At 56.2% G+C, this 13,380-nt stretch overlaps 1 protein-coding gene across 1 annotated transcript in view; it reads right to left on the bottom strand.

Moving 5' to 3' along the window:
• HMCN2 (hemicentin 2) overlaps positions 1 to 13,380 on the bottom strand; it is a 134,367-nt gene that overhangs the window by 57,780 nt on the left and 63,207 nt on the right. The window contains exons 31-43 of the mRNA XM_072960292.1: positions 12,484 to 12,765; positions 11,733 to 11,841; positions 11,335 to 11,504; positions 10,286 to 10,440; positions 9,721 to 9,817; positions 9,057 to 9,152; positions 7,996 to 8,172; positions 6,192 to 6,349; positions 5,441 to 5,564; positions 3,910 to 4,085; positions 3,288 to 3,384; positions 2,986 to 3,105; positions 80 to 241 (exon numbers count right to left, since the gene is read on the bottom strand). Coding sequence (XP_072816393.1) covers positions 80 to 241; positions 2,986 to 3,105; positions 3,288 to 3,384; positions 3,910 to 4,085; positions 5,441 to 5,564; positions 6,192 to 6,349; positions 7,996 to 8,172; positions 9,057 to 9,152; positions 9,721 to 9,817; positions 10,286 to 10,440; positions 11,335 to 11,504; positions 11,733 to 11,841; positions 12,484 to 12,765 — 1,923 coding nt within the window. The remainder of the gene's footprint in view (positions 1 to 79; positions 242 to 2,985; positions 3,106 to 3,287; positions 3,385 to 3,909; positions 4,086 to 5,440; positions 5,565 to 6,191; positions 6,350 to 7,995; positions 8,173 to 9,056; positions 9,153 to 9,720; positions 9,818 to 10,285; positions 10,441 to 11,334; positions 11,505 to 11,732; positions 11,842 to 12,483; positions 12,766 to 13,380) is intronic.

Here is a 13,380-nt window from a genome sequence, read left to right as displayed (position 1 = left end):
GCCAGGGTGCCTGGTTGCCCACCCTTCTGGCCCCTTCTGACCCCTCCCACCTGGCTCAGGCCATCCCAGCCCGACTCACCGTGCACCTCCAGCTGCTGGTCCTGGCTGCTATTTCCTGCCACGTTGCTGCACTCACAGGTGTATGTTCCCTCCTGGGCTGGCTGGGCCTGTCCCAGGTACAGCAGCCGCCCCACAGCTGACACCTGCCCAAGGCTGGCCCCCTCTCCAAGCAGGGGCAGACCTGGATGCATGAGAAAGAAGCCCCTGGTCCCTGGGCCTTCCACCAAGAACATTCATCCTCTCGTCCATCCTGACCAACTCCTGCTCAACCCTCAGGTGTCCACTGAGACATCACCTCCACCAGGAAGCCTTCCCTGAGTATCAAAGCTGATCCTGGAATCTGCTCTGAGCTCCCATAACTCTGATCTTCTTCCTAACACAGATCTGCCTGCAGGTGGCCATCTGAATCCTTCCCTGGCCTGGGCTGTCCTGGAAGGCAGACCTGCCTCACTTTCCCCCGGGATTGTTAGAGGCTGTCCAGAGCCTGGTGCATCATAGGGCTCAGTGAAGGCTATTGAATAAATGACCCATCCATCTAGCTACACTGACCAGGGGAGGAAGACCAAGCAGCTGGCACACCTGGCAGCAAGGAGACTCCGATGCAGGGAAGGATTTTGTAGACCCCAAGGCACCGGATTAAACACTAACTTTCGTCACCTTGCACCTGTTCACAGGAGCAGCCCTCTGGGCTCTGGCCAGCCATCAACATGTGTCCCAGCAGGGGCAGGAGCCCCAGTGGCCACAGGACGCTACCTCCTCCCTCTTACGGTCTATCCTCTGTCCATACTCTGTCTCCTGGTGATCTCAAGGTCTTTCTGCTTCTAGATTTATTGTTAGGCCAGACCTCTCCTCTGAGCTCCAGACACCTACGTCTGCCCAGCTGACAGCTCATTGGGTGGCTAGCAGATCTCAAAATTAACAGGAGCCAAACTCTGGACCTGGCCCCAAAACCTGCCCCCGTAGCCTCTTCGTCTCAGTGGTGGCAGCAGCACTCCCCTGACTGTCAAGCCAGAACCTGCAGTCATCCCTGACTCCTCCTTCTTCTCAGCCCTCATCCAGGAAATCCTGCCAGCACCACCTTTGAAACTCATCCAGATTATGGCCCCCTCCCAACACCTCATGGCTACCCACCTACAGGCACCAGTATCTCTTGCCTGGAGCCCCTGCAGGAGCCTCCTCCCTGGCCACCCTGCTCCCACCCTTGCTCCCCATGGTCTATACTCATCACACCAGCAGGAACCTGCTAGAGTACAAATCGGATTGTGTCCTTTCCCTTTCCAGAGCCCCACAGTAGCCCCATCTCACTCAAGGTAAAAGCTGAGATCCTCACAACAGCCTTTGATCCAGTCCCCATCACTCGGGTGACCATGTCCTGCTGCTGCTCCTTGCTGAATCTGCTCCAGCCCCATTGGCCTCTTTGCTGTTCTCCAAACATGCTTGTCTCATTCCTGCCCCAGGGCCTTTGCACCTGCCATCACATCTGCCTGGGATGCTTTCCCCTGCAATATTCCCATGTTCATCCTTCACCTTCTTCAAGTCTGCTTGTTCAAGTGTCCCTGGACACTCAACTTAAAATAGCAAATCCAACCCCCTCCCCAGCTCCCAGCACATCTTCTCCCCCTTCCTGGCTTTTTTTTTCTCCAGAGCACTTATCACGTCAGGTATTAAGTCATTTACAGGCAAACCTCGGAGATATTGCAGGGTCAGTTCCAGGCCACCACAATAAAGCAAATATCAAAAGAAAGCAAGTCGCATGAATTTTTTGATTTCCCAGTGCATATAAAAATTATGTTTACACTATACTGGAGTCTGTTAAGTGTGCAATAGCATTATGTTTAAAAAACAATGGGGGGCAGCATATAGCTCAGTGGTAGAGCACGTGCTTAGCATACACAAGGCCCTGGGTTCAACCCCCAGTACCTCCACCAAAGAATAAATAAATAAGTAAGCCTAATTACCTCCCCTCCCAAAAAAAACCCCCAATTCACCAAGCCACATACTGAAGATTTGTTCACCTTATGTGCAACAAACCTCAACTTAATAGTCATTGAATGAGTGAAATTAAAAAAACAACGTGCATACCTCAATTAAAAATACTGTACTGCTAAAAAAATGTTAACCGTCACCTGAGCCTCTGTGTCACAATCTTTTTTCAACAGCCACAGATTGCCATAAAAAGGATAATAATAATGAAAACGTTGTAAATATTGTGAGAATTATCAAAATGTGACAGAGACCCAAAGTAAGCAAATGCTGCTGGAAAAATGGCGCCAACAGATTGGCTGGAGGCAGGGTTGCCACAAACCTTCAATTTGTGAAAATGTAACATCTGTGAGACTCAATAAAGCAAAGCGCAGTAAAAATGACTAACTTTTCGTTAATTATCTGACTGCCTCAACCCATCACTGCATTTCCAGAACCTAGAATGGGGCCTCGCATAGAGAGGTTCTCAATAAATACTGGTTAGATGAATGAATTCCAAATATTTATTGAGCACCTGTTTTGCACCAGGCACTGTCTTGGCCATTGCTGAATTCTCAGACAGTGCCTCATGGGGCTCACAGACTCACGGAGGAGCAAACATTGAAGGACTAGGGTAGATGACATGACAAGTTAACACATAGGGGTGGCATCAAGGAGGCTCTGCCCTAGACTGAGGTGGAGGTCAGGGAGGGCTTCCTGGAAGAAGAGGCATGAGGATCAATCTAGCTCTCACTGGCTGAGAAGGGGCTGGGGGGCCTGAAGACTCAGGGATGGAGCAAAGAGGGGCTTCAGAAGCATTATTTCCGTAACCGGCACCTGTACCCTCTAAAGCTCCCATGTCCATCTCAGCTAGGGTCTGGGGCGGCACCCAGCGAGGGCAGGGGGAGCTTCCTCCTCATGTGGGGCAATGAGGGTGGAACTGGGCAGGGGCAGCCATCCTACCGTCCTTCCTCCAGGAGATCTTGGGGAAGGGGATGCCCCGACATTCGCAGGACAGCCTGGCGGAGTGCCCCTCAGTCACAGTCAGGGTGCGGGGCTCCCGTGAGGGGAACACTGGAGGGACTGAGTAAAAGCAGAGAGGAGGTGAGGGAGCAGAAAGCTGTGGGCCCCCGGGGGAGAAGGTGAGGTGGAGGAGGGCTGTTTCCCGGGACCCACCCAAGGCAGCACTCTGCCTCCACCCAGGGCTTGAGAGCCAGCCTGACAGGGGCACGGGAGGGGCCCCGCGCAGCCCAGGAGACCCTCACCCCAGACATTTAGGTTGTAGTGTTTCTCCGAGCGGCCTGCCTGGTTCAGTGCCTCACAGGTGTAGCGGCCTGCATCCCACACCTCTGCTCTGTCCACCTGGCCGAGAGCAGAACAACCCATCAGCAGGGGCTGCACAGAGATGGGGTTACCCCTGGACATGTCACATGACCTCACTGAGTCCCACCCTCCCACTTGGGACCTGGGGGCAACGACAGCATCTGCTGCACTTCTTATACCAGGAAGTTCCTGGAAGCCAGGGCCTTGGTGGCCTGACACGGCCTGGGGACAAATCGCGGCCCTGCCAGCCTCACTCCACTTCACATCCACAGCCCAGCCCTGCTCCAAGGAGGAGGTGGAGGGGGCCCTATCATCAGGATTCAAATCCTAACCTAGGGGGAGACAGAGCTGGGCTGTGGCTTTGAAGAATGAAGGGAAGAGGAAACCAAATGGTGGTGCTCAGAGTTGAGAATGATCATATCACAAGGTGCAGAGGGGTGGGAGAAGGAGGAGCAGGCTGGAGCGGAGGGCTCTCCCCAGTAGCTTGGAGAGGTACCTCCCCTGCCCCAGCTGACGCAGTTGAGCTATTCTCTGGGACAGGTGAGGACCTCACAGGTCACACACCTCCAGCAAGGCCTTGTCTGCGGAGAGGCGGACACCCGGCCGAGGCTCCAGGGGGCGGCCGTCCTTCCGCCAGCTCAGCACGGGAGGGGGCACAGCATGGCTCCGGCATTCCATCGCCACTGACTCGTTGGCCACGACGGACACGTTCAGCTCTTCTCCAAGGATGCTCGGGGGCACTGCAGGAGTGGGCAGGAGAGGGGCTGTGTCAGGCACTTTAGTGGGGCTGGTAGGACAGGGCCACGACCTGGGCCAGGTCCTCCCCTTCCAGCAGCCAGGAGCCAACACCAGGGGATGGGACGTAGTCACTGGGATGGGGGCCACCCCCTGAGCTGCAGCCCTCTTGTCCTCCCTCAACGACCTTCAGAGGAGGCCCCCAAACTTGAAAAGGATGGTGGATTATAACGACATCAATGTCCCAAATATGACTGTACTTTAGTTGTAACAGATGTTACCACTGATGAAAGGGGACCTAGGATCTTTCTGTTTCATTTCTTACAACTGTATGTGAATCTACAATATTTTAAAAAAATTTTTTTAGTTAAAATTTTAATTTTTAAAAAAGTTTTTAAAAAGCAGGTCTCAGAACCACCTTTTTCCCTGTGACAAAACCAACCAGTGCAGTGTCGGAGTTAAGAAGGCAGGGTCCGGAGTCAGTGCTCCCACCAGGTGAAGCCCTGCGAGCTATCGTTGGTCACTCTGTGAGGCCCTGGAGACCTAACTCAGCCTCTCTGGGCCTCAGTTTCCTCTTCTGTCAAATGGGGGCCAGCTTGCGGGGCCATGTGAGATTAGACACAATGATGCAGGTGAGTGCCCGGCACAGAATATCTATTATCTTGACTCCAGCAAAGGGAAAGAGCTAGAACCAGATGCTTCCTCACCCCTCCAGCCCAAGGCTCTGCGTTTGCCAGAGTTCTTATGTTTTCCTCTACAGAGCCCCACAAAGTCCCTGATGAGGAAGTTTTTCCGTAACAGCGACTATAACTGGGTGTTTCATGAGCTTAGTGAATCCCATGACACCCTCTGAGGGCGGGTGCTATCTTATTCCCATTTTATGGATGAGGAAATGGAGGCTCAGAGAAGCAAAGCAACCAGCCCAAGGTCACGGAGCTAGAAAGTGGTGAGGTAGGATTTGAATCCAGGTCCGCAGCACTAGAGAGCAGTGTTCCTAACCACCACCCCAACTGCCTTTCCCCAAACAGATGGTTACCCCCATTTGACCCACGACAGTGAGACTGTATGACCCCCCGACTCTTGGCCTGGTGTTCCTCCTGCTACGTCCTGCTCCCTGAATACAGAGCTTCTGGCTGAGCTGGGTGGCCCACCTGCCCACCTGTTCATGATGAGGGAGTTCATACTCTAAGTCGGGGCTCTGGGGGTTCAACTGATCCCCACATGAAGGCAGCCACAGTCTCAGGCCAGACCTCCCACACCCAGCCGCCCCCTCCCTCTTTGGATGTGGCTGGGGATGCCCTAGATCCACGTTCTCGAGCTGCCGACCTGGACCTGGCAGCCTCCAGGGCCTGACACTCACTGTGGACATTCAGCATGACGTCCTGGCGATCCTCGCCCACTGCGCTCACGGCCACGCAGGAGTAGCTGCCTGAGTCCGAGGCCCGGACACTGGCCAGCGTGAGGACCCGGCCCCCAGGGAAGACCTGCGCCCCAGAAGGAAGCCCACATGAGGTCATGCACCTTCACAAGCTGGCCCTGCTGGCCGGCACACCTGGGCAGCCCGCCCCAGACCCCCAGAGCCCCACACAATGCAGGGGAGCTGTGAGCAGTACCCAGACCTTGGGACCTTTGCCACTGATGGCCAACAGCACTGGTCCTCAGAAGGAGCGCCCCGGAGCAGAGCTGTGGCTGGGGACCTTTTGAAATGGGGCTGGTCCCCAAGTGTAAGAGGCACAACAGATTTCAAAGAGTTTGTACAAAAAGAATGTGACATGTCTAGTTAATAATTTTCTATAATGGTCATGTGATGAAATGATGCTTTTGGGGTATATTGTGTTAACTAAAATGTATTATTAAAATTGGTTTCACCTGCTTCTTTTTACACATCTTAACACTGCTACTAGGAACTTTACAATTCCATGTTTGGCTCATGTCTGTGGCGTGTGGTGTTTCTGGAGACCATCTGGCTCTAGACTGTTTAGCAGCTCCAGCCAACCCTTCCGGGCCGTCACTGCTTCCCTCACACCTTGGTGCTCCCAGACCCTGACTCCTGCTCCCAGCACCTGCTGGGGTACCAGGGAGGTGAGCCGGGACCACCCAGCCCTACTGACCTGGAGGCCGGAGGTCCCTGCAGTGGACACGGGGTTTCCATCCTTCAGCCACATCAGCATGGGGCTGGGGACTCCAGTGGCGTTGCAGGTCAGCCGAACCGGGGTGTGGAGCAGCACGGGGCCTGGCAGGCTGGGCGGCAGCGTGATGCGTGGAGGCACTGCAGAGCCAGGGAGACACAGGGCACAGGCTGAGCCCCCCGGGGACGAAGCAGGCAGGGCCCCTGGCTAGGCACTCTCACAGGACCACACAGCCACACACAAGAGCGCAGGGCATGCCACTCCACAGTTCTCATCTCATCCTTCTACCTCCACCATAAGGCTTCCATAGATGGGAAACTAAGGCCCAGAGAGGGAAAGTCACCTGCCCAAGGTTGACCAGCTAGGAACTGGCAGAAGCAGCACTTGAACTTGGGCCTCTGGTCAGCATGAGGTCATTACCATGGGGATAGTGTAGGGTAACAAGGGTTGGGGAATCCTCGGGCAGGTTCTGTTTCCCAACTCAGAGGTATCAGCCTACAGGTGCCCACTCTTGGGCAGAAAATGGCCAGAAGATTCAGTTGCATCTGGAAGGCCTGAGCCATGATGCTCGGGGCCCCAGCCTCTTGTCCAGCTACCCTCTTCTCTTAGGACAGACCCAATCTCTCCAGCTCCACCTGGACACCAGCACACCTGGCCCCTCCTCTCACAGTTCTGTAAGCTCCAGGCCCCCGGCTTCCTTCCAGTTTCTCAAATTCTCTACAGCCTCAGGGCTTGGCAGGTGGTCTCCATTTAGCTATCCAGCTCTCAGAGATGCCTCCCGGGACTCCCCAGGCCAGGCCAGCACCCCAGTTCCAGGCACTCACCTTTCCTAGGTCTTATCACAATGAAACAGCACTGTGGGTAAGTGTCCAGCTACTGTGTCCTTGACTAGACTGACAGCTCCCGGGTCTGTGTGGCTCGGGGCTGCAGCCCCAGGGTCTGCCCAGGACACGCACGGGCACAGCTCGTCTTACTGGGCTGCACTTTACTGCACTTTGCAGATGTTGTGTTTCTTTTACAAGTTGAAGGTTTGTGGCCACCCTGCATTGAGCCATCTGTCGGGGCCATTTTTCTAACGGCATTTGCTCATCTTTGGTCTCTGTGTCACATTCTGGTAATTCTCCCAATATTTCAAACTTTTTCATTATTGTTGTATCTGTCATGGTGACCTGTGATCAGTGATCTCTGCTCTTACTACTACAACTCACCAAAGGCTCAGATGATGGTTAACATTTTTTAGCAATAAAATATTTTAAATTAAGGTATGTACATTATTTTTTTAGACATAATGCTACAGCACACTGATAGACTACAGTATAATGTAAGCATAACTTTTGTATGCACTGGGAAACCAAAAAATTCATGTGACTTGCTTTATTGTGGTGGTCTAGAAGTGAACCAGCAATGTCTTCAGGGTCTGCCTGTGCTCAGTACATGAGGTTAGATAGAAGATAGATAGATGGAGGAATGAATATTTGAATAGATGGTTGGGTAGATAGACAACTGGATGGTTAGATGGGTGGCTGGATGGACAGGCAGGGGGTTGGATGGATGGTTGGATCAATGGCTGGGCAGGTAGGTGTTTCCGCACATAGATGGAAGAATGGATGGATGAATGGATGGGTGGAAGGAAGGAAAGATGAATGAAAGAAGGATGGATGAATGGATGATGGATGGTGGGTGGAAGAAAGAAAGGATGGATGACAGATGGATGAACAGGCTAATGGACAAATGGAAGGAAGACAACTTTTCAGACAAGGCTCCTTTTAGTTACAGGGCAGCTCACCATTGACCCGTAGGCCATACTGCAGCTCTGTGCTGCCTGCCACATTGGATGCCACACAGCGGTAGCTCCCAGCATCAGAAAATCGGGCTTGCTCAATGCGGAGAGCTCTTCCATCAGCTGACACAGCCACTCCCTTCCGGGCAGAGAGAGGCTGGCGGCCCTTGAACCAGGAGATATCTGGAGAAGAGATGAGAGATGATAGGGGCCCTGCCAGCCCTTCAGACCGTGCCGGTGTCATGGGCATCCAAGAGAGGCTTCCAGGGTGGCCACATGGTGTGCCACTATTTCAGGCACGAGAGAAAGCCAGCGTTCTCCACGAAGTGGGGCAGGGACAGAACAGGGCAGTGTTGTCTGAGATGGAACCCAAGGCAGAGAGGGATGCAGCCTGGGGCAGCCAGGAGCCAGAAGAGTCAAAATCAGCCCCACCCCATCTCCTCCTCCCCCTGCCAGAAGACCACTCTCGAGAGAGAGTTTTAGAGGAGAACATGGTGCACCCAAGGCAGCAGCCTCAGAGGGATGGACCGTTTGTATCTTCACTTCCTTATACCCTGCCAGGACCCGTCCCAGAATAGGGTTCCTCGTCACCCCCCTAGGAGAGGGCAAATACCTCCAGGGCTCAATACCCCAGACAAAGCAGGGGAGACCTGGTTCACATGGGGGACAGGAAATGGATCCTCTTTCTGGGCTCATTCTGTCTGCCCAACACCCACCCCAGCTCCCAGCCCTTTCCTCAACTGCTTCTCCAGAGCAGAGGCCCAGACAGACAGCAACTCAGAGGTCCTGGTTCTCACCCTAGCCCTGGGGCAGCCCTGTGAAGCTGCAAACTTAGCAGCAACCTGCAGGTTTGTTTCAGGCACCAGCTCTGGGCCATGGTGGGGACTGGTGCTTAATAGGCACTGGATGAACAGCTGGTGAGAAGGAAGAGAGGAACATGGGGGTGGGGGTGCTAATTTCATCCTGTTTGGCGCACAGCCAGAGCGGTCCCTGGCACTGGTGGGCCTCTTTAGATGGGGAACTGGCGCTGGCCGGAGGCGGCTTTCAGCCCAGAGGAGAGGTCTTACCAGGAGAAGGCACACCCGAAGCCAGACACTCCAAGGTTACGGAGGAATTTTCCAGCACTGCTTTGTTGACCGGGCCTGGCTCGATGTTGGGGGGCACTGGGGAGACAAGAGAGCCCTGGCTTGGGAGGTGCAGGCTCTGGGTGGCTCATCTCAGCCACTCCCAACGCCCCTCCCCGGCCTTCCCAAAGGGGCTGGACAACAAGTCTCCAAAACGGCTCAAGTCCGCTGACCAGGAAACGCCACTCCTGACCCAAGTGCAAGGCATTGGGAGGCAACCTGCGTGGCAGTTGTACGACAGGGACGACCCTGGTGCCCGACCCCCAGGAACAGACATCAGCACAGCAGGGAGGTGGAGCCCAGGCAGCCACGAAGAGTGACAAGACTGACGAGAGCGGGGATCTGCTCAGACACACAACAACGTAAATGAACCCCCATATGAACAAGCAAAGGCAAGTACGAGTGAGACCAAGGCCGTCTACTGACAATCCATCCGGCAGGAAACAACCAGAAGGGGCCACAGAGCAAATGACCCTCTACTTCTAAAGTTAAGGACACGACATTGATTTTAGAACCCCAAGCCCTCCCAGACCCCCCACGGCAGCCCCGCGAGCCCTCAGTCACCCACCATCCCGGGCCCAGGCTCTGCCTCCGCCCGTGTCCTCACCCAGCACCTTGAGCGCCACGTCCCTCTTGCTCTCCCCAGCCAGGTTAGTGGCAACACAAGTGTAGATGCCTTCGTCCCTCAGGTCCACCTTCTCAATCTGGGCGGGGAGGAGGGCGGAGAGGAGGAGGGGCAAGTGTATGCCAGGGATGTGGGCGGGGCCAGGGGCCCAGAACCAGAAGGTGGTCAGAGCGACACTGGGATGTGGTGAGTGGCCAGGCTGCTGTTGACCCCAGGGCAGGAGAAGTGAGTTGTGGGCAAGGCTTGGCTCTGGGGGTGGAGCTCTGAGCCATGCATTCAGATTCCAGGGGATCCCTCTGATCTTGGGGATACACCCCTTCCCCTACTTTCTCCCTCTGACAGCTGAAACACCAGGGACCTCAACTAGGCTAAGGGCTCCCTTCTTTCCTCAGACTCAGCACCCCAGTGAGCGTTTCCGGGATAAGTGGACTCTGTTCGTCCTGCCCCCAGGCTGCCAGGGCCCTGGTCAGGCTCTACAGGGCCCCTAAAAAGCATCCCCTCCACTTGTGCCAGGTTGGCCCGCCAGCCCTGGGACCCTTGCATGTACCTGCAGGTTCCCCCCCGAGGCCGCCAGGGCCACCCCATCCTTCCACCAGCGGAGGCTTGGGGTAGGCACCCCAGTCCCTGCACATTGGAGGGTCACAGTCTGCAGGAAAGGGGCTGTGATGTTCTCACCCCCAATGATGACCACCGATGGGAGCTCTGGGCAGAGGAAGAGAGAAGTAGGGAGGGCCTGGTGAGGGTCAGGAGGGGTGTAGTGGGCACCCAGAAACTTCCTCAATGCCTGGGGGGTGAGGGAGTGACCTTGCAGAACTGTCCTCTAGCCTCTCCCCACTCAACCCACCAGACACCCCGCCTTGGGGCAAGAGCACCAGACTGGGAGCCAGTAGAGCAAGTCTTTCCCTTTAAAATTCTCCCATCCGTCATCCATCATCCAACCATCATCCATCCAGACATCCGTGTGGGCATTAACCATCTACTCTGTGCCCCACACTGTACTAGGCACAGGAACACATCAGAGAAAGCTCTGCACCACCCTCAGAGCTCCCAAACTGCGCCATGGAGATGAGCAACCAAATAAGCAATCCCAATACAGTGGGTGGGAAGCTATGGCCATGAGAGGCTGGGCAGTGCAGATTATAACCATGGTAGAATTAAGGAGGGCTTCCTGGAGGAAGGGGTGTTTTAGGACAGAACTGAAAGGTAGGGAGGAGCTAAGCAGGCAAAGAGGAAGAGGCAGAGGGAACAGCATTTGCAGGCTTAAATAAAGGTTAAGAAAGCCAATGTATTTTAAGAGTTGAAGTTCAGTGTGCTCAGCGTACAGCAAGTGCCAGGGAACAGGGGGTGGGGTTGGGGGAAGCTGAGGAGGGGACTAAGGGTCTGTGGACTGGGCAGATGACAAGTGTGGTGAGCAGCTAAGACCACCCTCTCACTCCTGTGTCTCTTTGGGAAGCTGGGAAGTCCAGCCTAGAGAAGACTGGCTCCATGACCTTCCCACGTCCCCAGGCCTGACAAAAGCACAGAAGACCATGACCTCTGCCTTCACCCTCCAGCATCTCCAGCTACCACTGCCCCAGAACCCCAGGCCTCCCTCACCTTGCACAGACAGCTCCACCTCGGCCGCAGCAGTGCCCGCTTCATTGGTAGCCTGGCAGGCAAAGAGGCCCGCATGGTCCAGCTCCACATGGTCGATGTGCAGGGTGGTCCCCTGCGAGGCCACCTGCACACCGGCCAGCTCCTCGGCCGGGTGGCCATTCTGAAGCCACCTAAAGTGTGTGGAGCGAGACAGGTCAGCCTGAGGCCAGGAAAGGCAGGGGTGGCAAGACAAGCCAGGGGGCCTGGCAGCATCTCTCCTGCTCTCACATCCCTGGCTCCGTGGCCTCTTTCTTGCCCCTGGGAAGGAGAGCATCTCCCATCCCCACCCATCCCACAAGCATGCGCTCTCTACTCCCACCTCAGCCCCCCAGTTCTGGCCTCCATCGCCCAATACGCACTGGATAGCGGGCAACGGGGAGCCCGAGGCCTGGCAGGGAAGTTCCAGGGGCTGTCCCACGAGGGTGGTCACCTGGCCCAAGCCTTCAGCCACCAGGAGCTGCGGGGGCACTGCAGGCAGGAGCCACCACTGGGTGTTCGGGAAAATTCCAGTCCCAGTGCCACCAGACCAAGGCCAGCCTCACCTCACCCTCCAAGTCCCCCCATAAATGGGCCCTCCTCCAGGAGGCCTTCCAGGACTACCAGGTCGCGTGAGTGGTCCCCCGACCTCCCCGCACGCTTGGTCTGTTTACTCGGCGTCTCTTCCCACCAGACCCAGGGCTCAGGAGTCCTGTCTGCCTGTCCCCTGCCTCATCTCAGAGTTAGTGGCTGAGAAGTGTCTGTGGAGTGGAAGCAGCAGGAAAAGGACCCACCCACCCGTCCAGAACCCGCGCCCACCACCCAGCTTTGGGCCTCAGGGAGCTCTCCATAAATGTCCATCCCACTGATTCAGAGCGTCTCGCAGAAGGCAGAGCTGTGTCCTTCATCCTGGCTGACCTGACACAGCGTCCTGGGCAGGAGCAGGGACCCTTGATCCCAGGAGCCAGCCCTGCCCCCTCCAAGCCCCAAGGGGCCCCCAGCCCAGGTCTCAGTGTCCTCATCTGTCTCCTTTTGTGTCTCATGCAACTCAGGGAGCACTGGTCAATTCTCCCCCACCTTCCATCCCCTCCACATGCAGCCCGGGGGACTCGGGTGGGACAGGCCTGTGCTCACCTTGCACCTCCACGGAGTACTGCAGCACGGCCTCCCCCGCGGGGCTGCTGGCCACACAGCTGTACAGGCCTCCGGACGCTCCCCCCAGGCTCTCCAGGATCAGCACACCGCCGTCCGCCTCCACCCACGTCCCGTTGCTCTCCGCCACGGGCAGCCCCTCGTGGTGCCAGGAGATGGTGGGGGGTGGGCGGCCTCTGGCCACACACTCCAGCGCCAAGGACCTCCCGGCCACGGCCTTCACCACGTGAGGCCCTCCGCCAGCACCCTCGATGGTGGGCGGGACTAGGAAAGAGGCGCGGGGGCTGCTCAGGGACCAGCAGCCTGATGAAGCCCCTCTCTGACCTCCTCCCATGTGAAATGCCTCCTTCCTCCCTCCGCTAGCTGAAATCCCTGTTCAGATGTCATCCCCTCTGGGGAGCCTCTCCCAGACCCCTGGCTGGAAGCCCTTCCTCCCTTCTCTGCCCCTTGGTGGTACCCACCCCCAACACACTGTTGCATCTTTTCTCCATGCCCTGCTACCCCAACGAGCTCTTGGTGAGCATAACAACGCTTGTCTCTGTGTGTCTCCAGCATCTGCACACAGTAGGCCTCGATATCTGCTGAACTCAAAGTGGTGGGTTCCCCTTGGGCCCCAGACCTGAGCCTCTGCTCCTACAGGTCCCTCCCTGACCTGAGGAAGTGGGCGGACTCTGGCCCAGGTGACCCGGCCAATGCGGGCTCCTAACTCAGCCAGCAATCCAGAGGGGGGCTTCTCTCTCCCCGCTGGGGAGGGCCCCTAAGTTGCTGAGCCCACAGAGCCAACGGCAGGAGAAACGGGGAGATGAGGGAACGGGATGGGCTTCTCAGCCGTGTTTGGGTCACAAGCCCCGCTGAAAACACACACATGCATTTTGCACT

Source organism: Vicugna pacos, chromosome 4 (assembly GCF_048564905.1).
Source record: "Vicugna pacos chromosome 4, VicPac4, whole genome shotgun sequence".
Taxonomy (NCBI): domain Eukaryota; kingdom Metazoa; phylum Chordata; class Mammalia; order Artiodactyla; family Camelidae; genus Vicugna; species Vicugna pacos.
The sequence above is the reverse complement of the archived record's forward strand: the minus strand, read 5'-3'. Positions and strand labels throughout refer to the sequence as shown.